The sequence below is a fragment of the Xyrauchen texanus genome, chromosome 35 (genome assembly GCF_025860055.1).
Source record: "Xyrauchen texanus isolate HMW12.3.18 chromosome 35, RBS_HiC_50CHRs, whole genome shotgun sequence".
Taxonomy (NCBI): domain Eukaryota; kingdom Metazoa; phylum Chordata; class Actinopteri; order Cypriniformes; family Catostomidae; genus Xyrauchen; species Xyrauchen texanus.
This window is the reverse complement of record NC_068310.1, coordinates 12,048,178-12,065,790: the sequence shown is the minus strand read 5'-3', so window position 1 is coordinate 12,065,790 and position 17,613 is coordinate 12,048,178. Positions and strand designations below refer to the sequence as shown.

Here is a 17,613-nt window from a genome sequence, read left to right as displayed (position 1 = left end):
TGGTAAAGTCACTCCATGAATCGCACGCCTGGCTCGTCTGGAGCATTTGTTTCGAAACCTTGTGCGTTTTCTCCCTTGGTGCAGTTCGTATTGTTATATACGAGCATGGCAATGGTGGTCAGATTCGCAACAAAAAAATCAGTCCGAAACCTCCTGGATGGAGAAGGTCAGCTTGTCACTGTAATTTATCATCAAAACGTGGATATAGCCTTTTGGCAACTATATGTTTGATAGTGGGAGAACAGACACAGGTATACGTGGCTTCACTCTTTCTGTGTGTGTATGTGTGTGCGGGCGCGGGAGGGAGGAAGAGAGAAAGAGCTCTGTGACCATGGGAGCAGGTACTTTTCAATGCAGAAATAATGCAAAAGCAACTAATGACAAAAAAAAATAAACAACAGAAATGTTACAGATTTGGTCCGTTTTAAAAATATAATCTTGTGAAAGCAAACCAAAACATGAAGAAAATTCAACATTGTAACTATTTTAGCACCTGTTTTGGATCAAATCAAGGAAGCTACAGGTCTGAAAATGCCCTAATTCACTCTATTACAATTGTTCATGCTCACACAGTCTTCATGTTGTTATTTCAGCAAGCTCCACATGACAGGGAATGAGAGAGAGAGAGTTGTGGTGAGTTGGTATGTTTGTCATCCCGCCACCATTCATAATCTGCAATTGTGTCATACTGACTGAAGAGAGCGAGAACTCAGCAAAATAATTGCCAAAATCTGCCAAAATCGAGTTGTTTGGAGTCTGCTAGTGTAATGCCGGTTTAACAACACTGCAATATGCCTAAAGTGGCTATGCAATTAGCACGTTAACATGCAGTACTAGACATTGTACTACAATAAGTGATTGAAGTGTATTTGTCCTAGAAAATCAAGCCTAATATGAATGAATATAAACTGGCTTTATGCTACACGGCAAAAATAGTTTTCTTAATATGTATTTTTGACTTGTTTTCCAGTAAAAATATATTTACAAACAAGATATATTTACTTAAGTGAAATGACATTAGATAATATGTATTTTTTTTCTTTTTCTGCCCAATTCCCAATGCACTCTAAATCCTTGTGGTGGCATAGTGACTCAATCCGGGTGGCGGAGAACTAATCTCATTTGCCTCCGCATCCGAGACATCAATCCGTGCATCTTATCACGTGGCTTGCTGAGCACGTTACTGCAGAGACATAGTACACGTGGAGGCATCCACGAACAACTCACCACGTGCCCCCACTGAGAGTGAACCACATTATAGCGACCTCGAGGAGGTTACCCCATGTGACTCTACCCTCCCTAGCAACCGGGCCAATTTGGTTGCTTAGGAGACTTGGCTGGAGTCACTAGGCAAGCACTGGGTTCAAACTTGCGTCCAAAACATATGGCCTCAGATCCGACGACACGATTACAAAATCGATCATCGTCCTTCGGCCTAGGGTGCTCTGGTACCACGTACACTTATGAGCATCCTTATGTTCGAACATGGTGTTTGTTATAGATAATCCATGACTAGCACAGAAGTCTAATAACAAACATCCACTCGAGTTCAGATCGGGGAGGCCGTTCCTCCCAATCACGCCTTTACAGGTGTCCCTGTCATTTCCCACGTGTGCGTTGAAGTCACCCAGCATCACTATGGAGTCCCCTACTGGGGTCCTATTCAGGACTCTATTCAGGGTCTCCAAGAAGACCAAATACTCTGAACTGCTGTTCGGTGAATATGCACAGACAACCCCCCCCCACAACCCATAGGTGTAGGGAGGCAAGCCTCTCGTCCTCCAGGGTAAACTCCAACTTAGAGGCGCTCAGCCGGGGGCTCGTGAGTATCCCCACACCCGCCCGTCACCTCACACCCTGGGAAACTCCAGAGAAGAATAGAGTCCATCCCCTATCCAGGAGTTATTGTTAATAATAATGTAAAAATGTATAAGCCTTTTTACTGTTTCATAATTATATTAATCATTATGGTCGTCATTATGAAGGCATTTCAATGCCATTAATCTGCGCGCGTTATTGATGCTTGTACGCGCGATAGAGTAATCTGAATATTCTGAATTGTAGAATATTGAATTTGGTGTTCTGAATTTCCTCTTCAGCTTGAAAACTTGAAGCTGTATTTTTTAAAATGGAATATTTACAGTTTAAGTTTCACAATTTTGCTGTTTGAAAATACAGATTTATAAAATTGTGCCATAAAAAAAACTAATTGGTTAAATATGAAATGTCCAGGATTGGAGTTTAAAAAAATTCTAATTTAAACCTATTTAAAACACAAAGTAATATTGAATTTGGCAAAATTACAATTATAATTCAAATTCAAAAGTCTATAATTCAAATTTACACAATTCTAATCAGGACAAAGTGTGAAAACTCCCAAAAACTAAACTAAATTGAAACAAATTAGATATAAAATAGAAATAAAAAATGCAAAACTATTATAACATTGATGTAAACAAGAAGATTACCGTGTGATGTCTTCAATCAGCAGAGAGGGATCAGGAGGATAGAACTTGACAGCAAAGGAGAAATGCCAGTGACCCACTTAAAACAAACAAGACACAAATTCACATTCAGTGCATTCATGCAACCAAGGTTACAAAGCCGGAGTATCTTATTTTCTTACACTTACCTCGAATTTGTTTCTTGATCTCTTTTGAAGGATCCAGCCAATTCTGAAAAATGGAACAAAAAATTCCTCTTCACATAGGGCACATTGATAAGCAAATGGCGCCGTGGCGTCTCCGGCACCAACCACAAGAGCAGTCACCTCATACATATTCTGTAAAATGGTCAGTGCATTAATATTCCAGAGCCACAGGAACACTAAAAGAGTATATAAATGGAATCTCTGGCACACTGCACTCCAGTAAGGTCACCCAAAGCCTGGTGACACTGGAAAATGCTTAATGCCAGCTTACCTGGGTCCATATGAGATGAATAGAATTGCCTCATTCACATCTCACAGAACCAGCACTCATCTATTACTTGTACCACTGATACATTTTAAATAAGCTGCATTCACTCAACCGTATTTACTAACGGTTCTGACTCTCAAATTGTCCGGTTTCTTCAAAACCTTACAGAGGTCAAGTCAAACATGCTCTTATTGTCATTCAATCATGTGTGTACATGGAGGGACGGAATTGTGTCCTGGTGTTAGGTCCTGGTGCTAATTTTATATATAATTGTGGCAGCGGGGGCGTGGTCAAGCGCCCGTCCGGGAGAGAAAAGTGGTAAGGGCGCCCACACCTGAGCTAAATTATGTCTAACACCTGTCTCTAATTGCAGTAGCGTGAGGAGAGCGGATAAAAAGCCAGCAGCCACAGAGCATGGGGAGAGCCTGACACGAAGCACAGAATAGTTGTAAACTAAATTAACTGTAATAATAAAGCTTACCCCTTAAGCTGACATCTGTTTCCGTCCCTTCCTTGGTCCACTTCACACTGGTGCCGAAACCCGGGACTAGAAGGAACATCTTTTTTCCCAAGTTATGGAGCAGAGTCGCCCCATAGAGTCCTCCCAGCTGGCGGAAGTCCTCCAGTCCCTCGCTACTCTCCATCAGGGACACCAACAGGCTCTGGTGGAGCTCCGACAGGACCAGGATCGCCGGTTCTTTGAAATAATGCGGGCTCAAGCAGAAGACCGGCTTGCCATCCGGAGCCTCCTCAGCCAGGAGGCTGCTCCAGACGCAGCCGCGACCCCGGACCCCCGCGCCACACTGCCCCCACCCTCGCTACAGAAGATGGGCCGGCAGATGATCCAGAGGCGTTCCTGGACCTCTTTGAACGCACGGCGGAAATTTGGGGTTGGCCGCACGACCAGTGGGCAGCCCGCCTCGTCCCTCTCTTGTCCGGGGAAGCACAGCTCGCAGCACAACAGCTTCCGGCAGCAAGCCTCCTGGCTTATACCGACCTGAGGAGAGCCATCCTGCAACGGGTTGGTCGGAGTCCGGAAGAAAGTCGCCAGCTCTTCCGGGCCTTGAAACTGGATAAATCCGACCACCCGTTTGCGTTCGCCCAGCGGCTCCGTGATGCCTGTCGGAGGTGGCTGTTTGCGGAGGACCGCGACGTCGAGGAGCTGGTCGATCGGGTGGTACTGGAGCAGTTTGTCCAGCACTTGCCCCGGAAAACGGCGGAGTGGGTCCAGTGCCACCGCCCGGCGTCGCTGGAGGAAGCCATACGGCTCATGAGGAGGACCACATGGCGGCGATTCCCAGGGCGGATGAGCCCTCTCTCTCTCTCCCCTTCCCTGTGTCTTCCCCTGTTTTTCTCCCTCCCTCTTCCCTCTCGTTCTGCTCTCTCCCCAGGGTCCGTTCCTGCCCCCGCAGGCGCTGAGGATTCACGAGACCAGCTTCCCGGCCGTGGGAAAACCCGCCCTACCCCTTCCCGTCCTTCAGCCGCTCTCCTCCTCAGGTGGGAGCCCGCCAGCTACAGGTGCGGCCGTGGCGCCTGGGCCGGTCTGCTGGAGGTCGCGGAGACCCGGACCACTTCGGGATCAGTGTCCGCTGATGGAAATAGGGGCGGTGGTGCGGGTCTCCGACTTCCCGCAGGCTGCCCCGATCGGGCTGGAGCGTACCGTGTTCGGTAAGGATCCAGGGGGTACATACCAAGCATTGTTGGATACCGGCTGTAACCAGACCACCATCCACCAACGCTTGGTTCAACTCAGGGCTTTGGGTGTAGCTAAACTGGTGAGGGTGAGGTGTGTGCATGGGGATGTTCACAAGTATCCCATGGTGACCTTGGCGATTAAATTCAGGGAAAAAACCATAGTGTGGAGGCAGCGGTTAGTCCCGCCTCACCCATCCGCTAATCTTGGGTACCGATTGGCGAATTTTAAAGATATTTTAGAGGGTATTTGTGCGGATGGGTCCTGCATAAAGAGGTGTCGCGGTGTCGCGATGCTTTGGCAGGGGAGGTGGAGCGGGGCCGTCCTCGGCTGCTCTGAATGACGAGGGAAGGGGCGAGGTGGCCGCCCCTCCTCTCAGGTAATTCCCTGAGGGGACTTTCCTCTGGAGCAATCGCGGGATCGAATCCCTCAAACATGCTCTTGACCAAGTGAGAGTAATTGATGGTCAACAGCTCCGGCCGGGCATCGCCATTTCATACCCATATTTTGCCATGATTAGAGATCGGTTATATAGAGTGATGCAGGGCGCTCAAACAAAGGAAGAAGTAGCGCAATTGTTTGTTCCACGGAGCCGCCGGAAATGGTCTTCCAGGCGGCTCACTATAATCCTATGGCCGGTCACCTAGGGGAACGGAAAACACTTCTCCGTCTAATAGCCCGTTTCTATTGGCGGGCATTGGCGGTGGCGTCCGCAGGTGGTGTCGCGGCGTGCCGTGAATGTCAGCTGGTAAACCCACCGGCCACCCCAAAAGCGCCATTGCGCCCTCTACCATTAATCGAGGTCCCCTTCGAAAGAATTGGGATGGACCTCGTCGGGCCATTAGAGCGGTCAGCACGCGGACATCAGCCGTGTTAGTCCTAGTGGATTACGCGGCGCGATATCCGGAAGCAGTGCCTCTGAGCAACATCTCAGCACGTAGTGTTGCAGGGGCACTCTTCAAGATAATCTCCCAGGTGGGGATTCGAAAGAAATCCTCACCCGATCAAGGCACGACTTTTATGTCACGAACACTTCGCAAACTTTACGAGCTCTTGGGCATTAAATCGATTCGCACTAGCGTTTACCACCCGCAGACTGATGGCCTAGTGGAGGGATTTAATAAAGCGCTCAAGAACATGATTCAGTAAATTAGCATACCGATGACGCTAGAAATTGGGATAAGTGGCTAGACCCCCTGTTGTTTGCGGTACGAGAGGTCCCACAAGCCTCCACAGGGTTATCCCGTTTGAGGTACTGTACAGGCGGCGCCCGCGGTGTCCTTGGCGTCATCCGTGGCGTGGGAGGAGGACCTTCTAATAGCAAAAATGAAATTCAGTTAGTTCTCGATCTTAGTGCAAAACTCCACACACTGGGGCTGACTAACACAGGAGAATTTGCTCCAAGCTCAAGAACACCAATGCCGGCTGTATGACAGGGGTGCTCGGCTACGGGAATTTGCACGGGAGATAAGGTACTCAGTATTACTCCCAACATCGAGCTCTAAATTACTCGCCAAGTGGCAAGGACCCTTTGAGGTCACACGACGAGTAGGGGATCTCGATTATGAAGTTAAACGTACCGATAGAGGGGCACGCGTCAAATTTATCACCTCAACCTCCTGAAATTATGGAGAGAGAGGCGGCCTCTGTGACGTTGGCCACGGTAGTTCCGAGAGGGCGGAGCTCGGACCGGAGGTAAACAAAAACTACAATCTTAACACTCCGGTTACTTGTGGAGACCAACTCTCACCGCGGCAACTCACAGAGGTTTCTGGATTACAAAAGGAATTTGCGGATGTGTTTTCCCTCTACCGGGCCGTACAGACATCATACAGCACCACATCGAGACCGAGCGGGCGCGGTGGTGCGTGTCGCCTATCGCTTACCCGAACATAAAAAGAAAATAGTACGGGAGGAATTAGATGCAATGCTTGATATGGGCATAATAGAGGAATCCCACAGTGATTGGTCCAGCCCGGTTGTTCTTGTTCCCAAGAGTGATGGGTCTGTTCGATTCTGTGTGGATTACAGAAAAGTCAACGCGGTGTCTAAATTTGACGCGTACCCAATGCCCCGTGTTGATGAACTGCTCGATCGGTTAAGTACTGCTCGATTTTATTCGACCTTGGATTTAACAAAGGGTTATTGGCAGATCCCCTGACACCAATGTCCCGTGAGAAAACAGCCTTCACTACGCCGTTTGGATTACACCACTTTGTGACGCTTCCTTTCGGTTTGTTTGGGGCCCCAGCCACGTTTCAGCGACTCATGGATCGGATCCTCAGACCGCATACAGCGTCGCCGCTGCCTATTTAGATGATATTATCATTTATATCAATGATTGGCAGCGCACATGCAACATCTGAGGGCCGTCCTGAGATCGCTGCGGTGGGCGGGGCTCACAGCAAACCCTAAGAAGTGCTGATTGAGCGTGTGGAGGTACGGTATCTGGGGTTCCACTTGGGTCATGGCCAGGTGCGTCCCCAAATTGATAAGACCGCTGGCGATTGCGATTTGCCCTAGACCTAAGACCAAAAAGGGGTGAGGCAGTTCCTGGGGCTGGCTGGCTATTACAGAAGATTTGTGCCTAATTATTCGGACGTCACCAGCCCGCTGACTGACCTCACTAAAAAGGGGCTCCAGATCCGGTCCAATGGTCAGAGCAGTGCCAACAGGCGTTTACACAGATTAAAGCTGCACTTTGTGGGGGCCGCTTTTGCATGCACCTGACTTCTCTCTCCCTTTTGTTTTGCAGACGGACGCTTCAGACAGAGGGCTGGGGGCGTACTCGCGAGGTGGTGGAGGGAGAGGAGCCCGGTGCTGTACATTAGCCGGAAGCTCTCCTTAAGGGAGACTAAGTACAGCACCGTGGAGAAGGAGTGTCTGGCCATCAAGTGGGCGGTCCTCACCCTCCGATACTACCTGCTGGGGCGGGCCTTCACCCTCTGCTCGGATCATGCCCCACTGCAGTGGCTCCACCGCATGAAAGATACTAACGCCCGGATCACCCGTTGGTATCTGGCCCTCCAGCCTTTTAAGTTCAAGGTGGTCCACAGACCGGGGTGCAGATGGCTGCCGCTGACTTCCTCTCCAGAAATGGGGGAGTGGTAGGCAGGCCGGATGACGCCCCGGCCTGAGTCGAGCGGTGGGGGTATGTGGCAGCGGGGGCGTGGTCAAGCGCCTGTCCGGGAGAGAAAAGCAGTAAGGGCGCCCACACCTGAGCTAAATTATGTCTAACACTTGTCTCTAATTGCAGTAGCGTGAGGAGAGCGGATAAAAAGCCAGCAGCCACAGAGCATGGGGAGAGCCTGACACGAAGCACAGAATAGTTGTAAACTAAATTAACTGTAATAATAAAGCTTACCCCTTAAGCTGACATCTGTTTCCGTCCCTTCCTTGGTCCACTTCACACTAATATAAGTATATTAATTATATGACAGAAAATATATGACAGAGCCCTGTTGAATAGACCATGTATTGCTGGACGGACCTCACAGTGTTTACTGTTTTGAGGAAATCAGCCTACGAATGGCTTACTTATTATAGTTGTCTCTGCATATCAAACTGGGAAAGAACAAAGTATTTTAACATTGAAAAAGTTACACACTTCATCTTTAAACGCTGCTGGTTACATGTATCTGCCCATCGAACCTGCAAATGACTTCATACTCTAACATAAATCTTCTCTATTTGAAAAATGTTCCTATAGATCCTTTACTGCCTTGCACAAGTCTGTCTTACAAACCTTGTGCTCTCTGCAGGTCTTGTGCCCTGTGCTTGATACATGTGGTTTTCAGAAGAAAATCATTCACCTTTTAACTGCAGTCAATCAGTTTTGCTGGGCCAGATAGGAACCGTGCTGATATTGGCAGCATGCACAAGGGTCTCCGCTGGGCAAAATAGCTAAGTGGAACTAGAGTCGAAGAGCCATCATGAGCCATGATGGTGCAGTCAGGGTCCTTGCGGCTAAACCAGATCTGGGAGTCCCTCCGTGCTAGAGATCACTTCCATCAATCAAATGCTGCCTCTAACAACCGAGTCCCAGGCACAGGGACTCTCAAAGTACCTTAATAACCACATTGTCTCAATACATTTATGTGCACGACAGAGATAGTAATGCATTTTATATAGAGAGGTCGTTGCAGTGGGTATACATGGGAAACAAAAGATGCTCTTGTTAAAACAAGATCATGCAAATTGCATGCAATATCCCCTGTTGCCTGGTTACAAATGAAAGGAAACGTATGAGGTTTGCTTAGGACATTTGCATGTATTACACTTTAACCATGACAATCAATAAATTATTCTACACTCACTGACCACATTAGGTACACCTGTACAGCCACTTATTCATGCAATTATCTAATCAGCCAATCGTATGGCAGCAGTGCAATGCATAAAATCTGCAGATATGGGTCAGGAGCTACAGTTAATGTTCACATCAACCATTAGAATGGGGAAAAATGTGATCTCAGTGATTTCGACCATGGCATGATTGTTGGTGTAACTGCTGATCTCCTGGGATTTTCACAGAAAGGCGGTAACTCAGATAACCATTCTGTACAATTGTAGTGAGCAGAATAGCATCTCAGGATTCACAACCAACCTTGAGGAAGACCACATTGGGCACTTTATTAGGACCATAATGTTTCTAATAAAGTGGTCTGTGAGTGTATAGCAAGTGAATTAGACAATGGAGAGGTGTTTTCGCCCACAGAACTGCCGCTCACTGGATGTTTTTTGTTTTCGCACCATTCTATATACATTCTAGAGACTTGTGTGTTAAAATCCCAGAAGATCAGCAGTTACAGAAATACTCAAACCAGCCCATCTGGCACCAACAATCATGCCACAGTCAAAATCACAGAGATCACATTTTCCCCATTCTGATGGTTGATGAATATTAACTGAAGCTCCTAACTCATATCTGCATGAATTTATACATTACACTGCTGCCACAAGATTGGTTTATTAGATAATTGCATGAATATGTAGGTGTACAGGTGTTCCTATTAAAGTGGCCTGTGAGTGTGTATGAGAAATAGTACAGTGGGAGAATGTAAGAGGTGAACTATGACCTTTTGGCTCTCCGTGTCACTGAAGGATAGGCCAAAGTAGTCCTTCTCCAAGAGGTTAAGATGTTGACACACCATATCCAGTAACACTTGCCCTTTACAGAGCTTCTGTCTCACAAACACACATAAAGGAAGAGGGAAAGAGAAAACAAAAAAGAAAAAGGGATTGATTTAGTGCGTGTATTTATTTATTGTCATTGTAGAAGATGACACTTTCTTATATAAATCACATGTAATAATTCTTACTGTTGTAACTGGATCTTTAAAACATTGTAAAGTACAATGCTTAAGTATCTTACAATCTGCAAAATAAATGATAAATAACACTCAAATGTAGTTTGCATTTGTGTCTCAAAAAGGGTTTAGTTACTCTTTTTGTCATCCTAATACATGTCCCCTTCCAAGTTTAATCATATGCCAAAGTCCTAACTTATAACTTAAGAATATGCATGAATATGAATATGTTTGCATATGTGTGTCTATTATCTGAGTCCCCTACAGAATAAGTGAAGGCTAAGCATCTGTGCTACCTTCTGACCACACCCAGCAATTCTGCACAAAAGCGTGGCATATGCAACATACTGGAGACACCAGCTCTGGCTTTGCCTTTCTTGAGAAACACTGAGCATTCAACACCCAGGGAGCCCGTTTCCCACGGCGACAGGGATACAGCGCAGCTGTTTCCATGGCAACAGAAGTAGTGAGATTATATGTGTGTGAGTCAGTTTATTTGTGTGTCGTCTCCCTGGCCTCTCATGACAGAAGCATTTTTTTTAAAGAGAGAGATAGAGAGTGGGTGTTCTACCTTAAAAAAGCTCTTAAGTTAGCCAAGAAGCCTGTCAATTACACAAGCATATTATTTTTATGGTATTTGTTATGTACAGGCAATAGCATATTTTTTACCCCAAAAATTTTGCTTCTCTGAGGGGCTCAATTATGATAGATCCCTGAGTGCTTATTTCTGCTCAGGGTTTTGAGTTACAAACGTATGTTGCCATTAGGGTGGTATTTTACAGTTTGCTTCCATCAGCAAAAGGTTTGTGCTGAGAAGCAATGAGGATATATTGTGTTCACATCTAGGGCTTTCAAACTAAGTGGATTGTTATTATTGATTATGTGATAGCTATTGAATTAATGTGAAATTATTAATAAACAAGTAAGTTTAATAATTAAGAGATTGTGTATTGGAATGTAAATAAAGCCTAATAGAGTGAACACCATATATAAATTAATCACACACACATTTTTTAGAATGATTAAAATAACTTTTAGCAATGTTAACTTAAAGGGATAGATCACCCAAAAAGGAAAAATTTCTCATCATCATTTACTCAACCTCATGCCATCCCAGATGTGTATGACTTTCTTTCTTCTGCAGAACACAAATTAAGATTTTTAGAAGACTTTCTCTGCTCTTTTGGTCCATACAATGCAAGTGAATGGGTGCCTAAAAATGTATGCTCCAAAAAGCACATAAAAGCAGCATAAAAGTAATCCATATGGCTCCAGTGTTTTAATCCATATTGTCAGAAGTGTTATGATAGGTGTGTGTGAGAAACAGGTCAATATTTAAGTCCTTTTTTGCTTGAAAATCTTCCTGCACAGTAGGGGGTGATATGTATGAAGAATGTGAATCACCGAAAACACAAGAAGAATGTGAAAGTGATCTGTTTCTCAACCACACCTATCATGTAACTTCTGAAGATTTTGATTTAACCACTGGAGTCTTATGGATTACTTTTATGCTGACTTATGTTATTTTTGGAGCTTAAACATTTTGGCACCCATTCACTTGCATTATGGACCTACAGAGCAGGGAAATTCTTCTAAAAACTTGAATTTGAGTTCAGCACATGAAAGAAAGTCATAAACATCTGGAATGGCATGAGGATGAGTAAATGATTAGAGAATTTTCATTTTTGGGGGAACTACTCCTTTAATTGAAAACACATGAAAGCCACATGACATTGCTTTTATTTAATATCTTAATATTTACATAAATATTTACTTTTGTGTGCTCAAATTCATATCATTTTTATTTTAATTATATCAAATAGAATCAAATTATTTATACATTTGAAGTCAGAAGTTTACATACACCTTAGCCAAATACATAAAAAAAAAAATTCACTAGAAATGTAATCGTAAAAAACATTGCCTTAAGCCATACACACTACATGACATTCAAAGACGTCGGGGGCTCAGGTGGTAGAGGGGGTAGGCTGCTAATCGCAAGGTTGGCGGTTCGATTCCTGGCCCACATGACTCCACATGCCGAAGTGTCCTTGAGCAAGACACTGAACACCAAATTGCTCCCAATGGCAGGGTAGCGCCTTGCATGGCAGCTCTGCCGCCATTGGTGTGTGAGTGTGAATGGGTGTGTGAATGGGTGTGTGAATGGGTGAATGGGACACAGTATAAAGCGCTTTGGTAACCTCTAAGGTTAAGACCATTTAAGTCCAGACCATTTATGTGACTGTCCAAGAGAATTGGCAATTTCTCTCCAACTCTTCTCTTTCTCCACCCGGTTGTGGAACAGTTCAGATGAAACATCAAATAGTGCTCCTGCCAATGTTCCACAAATTTTTCCTCCAATGAGACTTTATTGATACCGCAGCCATGCTAGTTGATGTTCTGTTGCAGGTACTTCAAGACTCCTCCCATTGAAATTTCCTATGCCCCGTTTCTTCCTCTCTTATTGGCAATAGGTCAAAGCTGCACTTGTATTGAGTCAAAACATATTTCACATTTCACGATTTGGAATCGCAGACAGGTCCACATATTTAACATTCTAGATATCTCACTGACATCGGCAACTCATCTGCGCTTCTCTCAAATCGTGTCTTTGATAGTTCATAGATTGCAATCGTTGCTCACAGGAGCGTGCTGCGATGTGCCTACGATTTCAGGCTTTTATCAACGATCCCCACAAAACCGTCAGCAAGCAAAAATCGGGCTTAAAATCGTGTAGTGTAAACTCAGCATTAGGTCAGTTAGGATCACAACTTTATTTTAAGAATGTGAAATGTCAGGATAATAGTAGAGAGAATAATTTATTTTGTCTTTTATTTATCACATTCCCTGTGGGTAAGAAGTTTACATACACATTGTATTTGGTACCATTGCCTTTACATTTTTTATCTGGGGTCAAACGTTTTGGGTTGCCTTCCACAAGCTTCTCACAATAAGTTGCTAGAATTTTGGCCCATTGCTCCAGAGAGAACTGGTGTAACTTAGTCAGGTTTGTAGGCCTCCTTGGGATGGTGTTCTTTGGCTTGCAAGCCTCAACCTTTTTCCTCCAAACATAATGATGGTCAGGCATAACACATATTGTCCAGCCTCAATAATAATAACAACAATAATAATAAGCATAAATGTGCACTATATTCCAAGTCTTCTGAAGACAATAGCTTTGTGTTATAAAAAATTTTCTTGCATTATTTAAGCAAGTAACTACAAATATTTTGGTGTTTTCTTCAGATAAGGATATTTTATAACTTCTGAAGACTTGGAATAAATATGACATAAGTGGTATGGACTATATGTATTTATGAAACTTTGATGGGGCTGTTTTATCCTTTTTGGATCTCACGAATAACAACCATGATCATCAGCTTAGACATTCTGCAAAATATCTCCTTTTATAGTACACGGAAGAAAGAAAACCATGGATTTGAACAACACGATGACAGTAAATGATATAAAGTTTTATATTGGGATGAACTATCACTTTAAGCCAAGGGCTAAGACGACAAATACACACATAAGCCTAGTAGCGCATAATCCTCTTTAGAAAGGTTGTAGTATTATTTACTCCACAGGACTACTAACATGTCACCATTATAGATTTCCCATCCCCCTCCTTCAGCAAAGCATAGAAGACTGGAAGTATTGGCATACTTTGACCTTTAGATTGGACAGTTTGTCACTCTCAGTAGGTGTTGCATCATCAGTAATGGCTAACGGATGGAACATACTATCAGAGAGCACCGAATAACACCCCAGAGAAGAACCGTATTTTGAAACAACACTGGAAATCCATCAGCTAGCAGACCCCCAGGGCACACCGGCAGACATGGCACTGATCTCAGAGCAGTATGTGGCACTCTCTGAAAAGCTACTAGTCTGGAAGGGTTTTTCACCCATCAATGAACGTCCCACCCCCCACCAGCCTGCAGTAGCATTCATATCTCATGTGCTGCAATTCCCAGGGGCACTGCGGTGGGGAGGATGGAACTGCAGTGCTGGCCTGTGAAATTCCGGCATTGAAATGTTCATGAATGACAAGAATATCATTGTGAGTTTTTATTATATTGATATAGATAATTTTTAGCTATTCTAATGTGTATACACATAGTTCATATTTTGGTTTTAATTTAGCCTTTAGCGGCACCTTGAAGACTCCATGACATCAAAATTGGTGTTTTGAGCTTTTAGTCCATGCCTATTTGCATTGAGAACCCCTATATGCAAATATACACTTAAATGTTATAAAAATACAATTTTAGCAGATGTATGCTTTTAAAATTTACAGTCTAGGAAAATGGAAAACAAATATTGATGGTTCATCTTGCACTATACAGATTATTGGGGTGGGTGACACATCAAATAATTATTTTATATTCAGTATTATTTTGTTGGTGATATAAAATGAACCAAACATTATAAATATTACAATGGTTTTAATGCACTTTTATTTGCCAATAACAGTGGTTCCCAAACTTTTTACAGTGGTGTACCCCTCCAAACATTCAACATCCTTTTGCTTACCCTCTCTCTAACACATAGATAACATTCACACAAGGTATTTTGAAAATATGTATATTTAACACAATTATATTTTTAAAACAACTCCCTTATATTAAACATGTTATATTTGTACATGTTATATTAATAATAAACATATTGAATAAATGGCTTACAGACTGAGATGGGTATGCTAGATATGATAAAACTGCATAGCTTGAAAACTCCCGCCTCATCGTTTTACGGTAAGCAAGACTAGCATTCGGGGGGGCCTGGGTAGCTAAGCGAGTATTGACGCTGCCTAACACCCCTGGAGTTGCAAGTTAAATCCGGGGTGAGCTGAGTGACTCCAGCCAGGTCTCCTAAGCAACCAAATTGCCCTGGTTGCTAGGGAGGGTAGAGTCACATGGGGTAACCTCCACGTGGTCGTGATTAGTGGTTCTCGCTCTCAATGGGGCGCATGGAAATTTGTGCGTGTGTCACGATCCCCTGTTGTCTGCCCCGTGTTTTTCATGTCACCGTCATGTTTGTTCCCGGTTCTTCACACTGTCACGATTCCTTGGCTGTCTGTCCCGTGTTTTCCATGTCACCATCACGATTGTTTTCGGTTCTCTACACTCTGTCATTGTTCGCACCTGAATGTCGTTTGTTATCTTCCTGTGTCTGTGTATATAACCCTGTTTGTTTCTCTATTCCCCTGTCGGTCTTTGATGTATGTAGATGCCTGGTTCCCGTGTTTTCCGTCGTTGTTTTCCCCGCCTGTTAACTCCTTCTATGCCTTCTGTGTTTTTGTTTTACTCCGCCTGTTAACTCCTTGTATGCCTTGCGTGTTTTTGTTTTACTTTTTCCCATTGTGGATGTTTCCTTTGTTCGTGTTTTTTCGTGTTGCCCTTTTATTTCAATAAAGTCCCGCTGCACTTAGCTCCTCGCCCCTCGTCTGCTTTCCTGCTCACCTACAATCATTACAGCGTGGATCGAGGAGATTAGCATGAGCCTCCAAATGCTGGGAGTCTCCACGGTGTCGTGCACAATGAGCCATGTGATAAGATGCGTGGATTGACGGTCTCAGAAACGGAGGCATCTGAGTCTTGTCCTCCGCCACCCGGATTGAGGTAACCGCGCCACCATGAGGGAATTGGGCATTCCAAATTGGGAGAAAAGGGGATAAAAAAAAAAAATAGCATTTGGTTCTGTGCCTGGAATTGCGCCTGGAATTGTGCATCATTGCAGGTATGGCATTGCCGGCCAATATCGAGCATTCTGCACAATTTTTTGTGTCACTTTTGACACTGTTGGCAAGGTTGAGCTCATCTGCTGAAAAAACATAATGCAACAATATAAAACAGGTCTCTACCATGTGAGCATATGTGAGTGAAAATTACTGTGTGAAAATTTTGAAAATGATTTGGCCATACCACACTTATGAACTTATACCATCAGAATCAAATCTTCCTATGCATCTAACCTTAAATACAAATTACGTTTTAAACTGTGAAAAAACTCACATGAGCAAGTCTGGTAAAACAGTGAAGTATCAGTTTTACGTGCTATCACTAAGCTATGTCATCTAGCAGTGTGCTGGGCTGGCGAAAAAAGACACTTGTGTGACGCATGAGTAGATGTGTTGTTTTTTTTAACTACAAAAGATAGGGTTATTTCATTAAATATTTATCTGATCTTTATGACACAATCATTTTGGTGTTTCTACACTACAGGTCACACAAAATGATTTTTGCCAGTGAGAAATACATGAACTAGGTCTGAATGTTATTTTAGACAGATGAAATTAAAAGCACCGTAAATCTCATAATTGTATTGACATAACCCCATTGTCACCTCACATATTCCCAGGGGTAATCATACACCAGTTTGGGAAACACTGGCCTATAAATTTTCAATAAAGACTGATGTTTTAATAGCATCTCAGATTTTAACCATAGTAGCAAAAAAGCAATTACAATTGGGAAGTTTGATTCATTTCCAGAAGTCTCTTTCCATTTCAAAGAAAAGCTGTAAATAAATAAATATTCAGTCTTCATGTGTTGCACGCTAAAACATGAGTATGTGAAGCTGGCCATTCATTCACTGATACCTCATCATATTCATCATGTGCGCACTATGTGTGTAATAGATGACAAACAGCAGTGTGCTCATTTACTGTAAAGTGCACAGCACTTGCAGACTATGTATTTATATAATTAAGCCTTTAGCAGTTTGATAGCACAGCCTGAATTGTGAAGCCGTCATCAACTCATCGTACAACAAAACATACAAATTAAAATCTTTAATTTGGCTTGCTGACAAATTAAAATCTCAATTTAACCAGAAGCATGAAATTTAAGAACTTGCAAAGGAAATATATGGCTAAAGTATAGAAAAATGTTATATACAATGTAATATCAATTAATAATATATAATTTGTGATCAGGCATGTGCAGAGGAAGTGGCTCGAGGGGCTCGAGCCCCTGCCCTTTTGCCGAAGTGCCCCTCAAATGCCACCCAAAATAAGAGCTTGCACACCCAAATTAAATTACTTTTTTTTTATACTTAATAATTTAGGGGTGTAAAATTGTGTCCACATTATGCTGAAACTTCGATGCATTGAATATTGGATTGAATAATCAATTATAATATCTATAATAATACCCAATGTGTTACAGAGACCGTCCCGTATTATGCACACTCCAAACACGCACTTTAAATTAAGAAAGTTTAGTTTAGATTTCTGATGCTTTGTTCATAATTGTGCTTGTCTATGTAAGTAAAATAAGTTAATTGTTATTCTTTACTTCCCAAATTGCATATTGTGGATCATTTTCTTCCCAAATTGCATATTGTGGATCATGACATGATCATCAGGTTCCTTAGAGGCACGAGGAGGCTGAATCCTCCTACACCGTACCTCATCCCCTCATGGGATCGCTTCGTTGTCCTACGGGGCCTACAGGGAGCCCTGTTTGAGCCCCTGGAGTCACTCTCTGAAAACTACCCTCCTGACTGCACTCAAGTCCATCAAAAGGGTAGAGGACCTGCAGGCATTCTCTGTCAGCAACACGTGCCTGGAGTTTGGTCCGGAATACTCTCACATGGTCCTGAGATCCCGACCGGGCTATCCACCCACAACCCTGTTTAGGGATCAGGTAGGTTCACCCAGGAGGAGGCAGACCCAGCCTTGTCGTTG

The 17,613-nt window shown here is 43.7% G+C and overlaps 1 protein-coding gene across 1 annotated transcript in view; it reads right to left on the bottom strand.

The window, feature by feature from the left end:
- LOC127629000 (band 4.1-like protein 1) overlaps positions 1–17,613 on the bottom strand; it is a 91,385-nt gene that overhangs the window by 27,246 nt on the left and 46,526 nt on the right. Inside the window, exons 4-6 of the mRNA XM_052106005.1 lie at positions 9,690–9,794; positions 2,633–2,675; positions 2,469–2,544 (exon numbers count right to left, since the gene is read on the bottom strand). Coding sequence (XP_051961965.1) covers positions 2,469–2,544; positions 2,633–2,675; positions 9,690–9,794 — 224 coding nt within the window. The remainder of the gene's footprint in view (positions 1–2,468; positions 2,545–2,632; positions 2,676–9,689; positions 9,795–17,613) is intronic.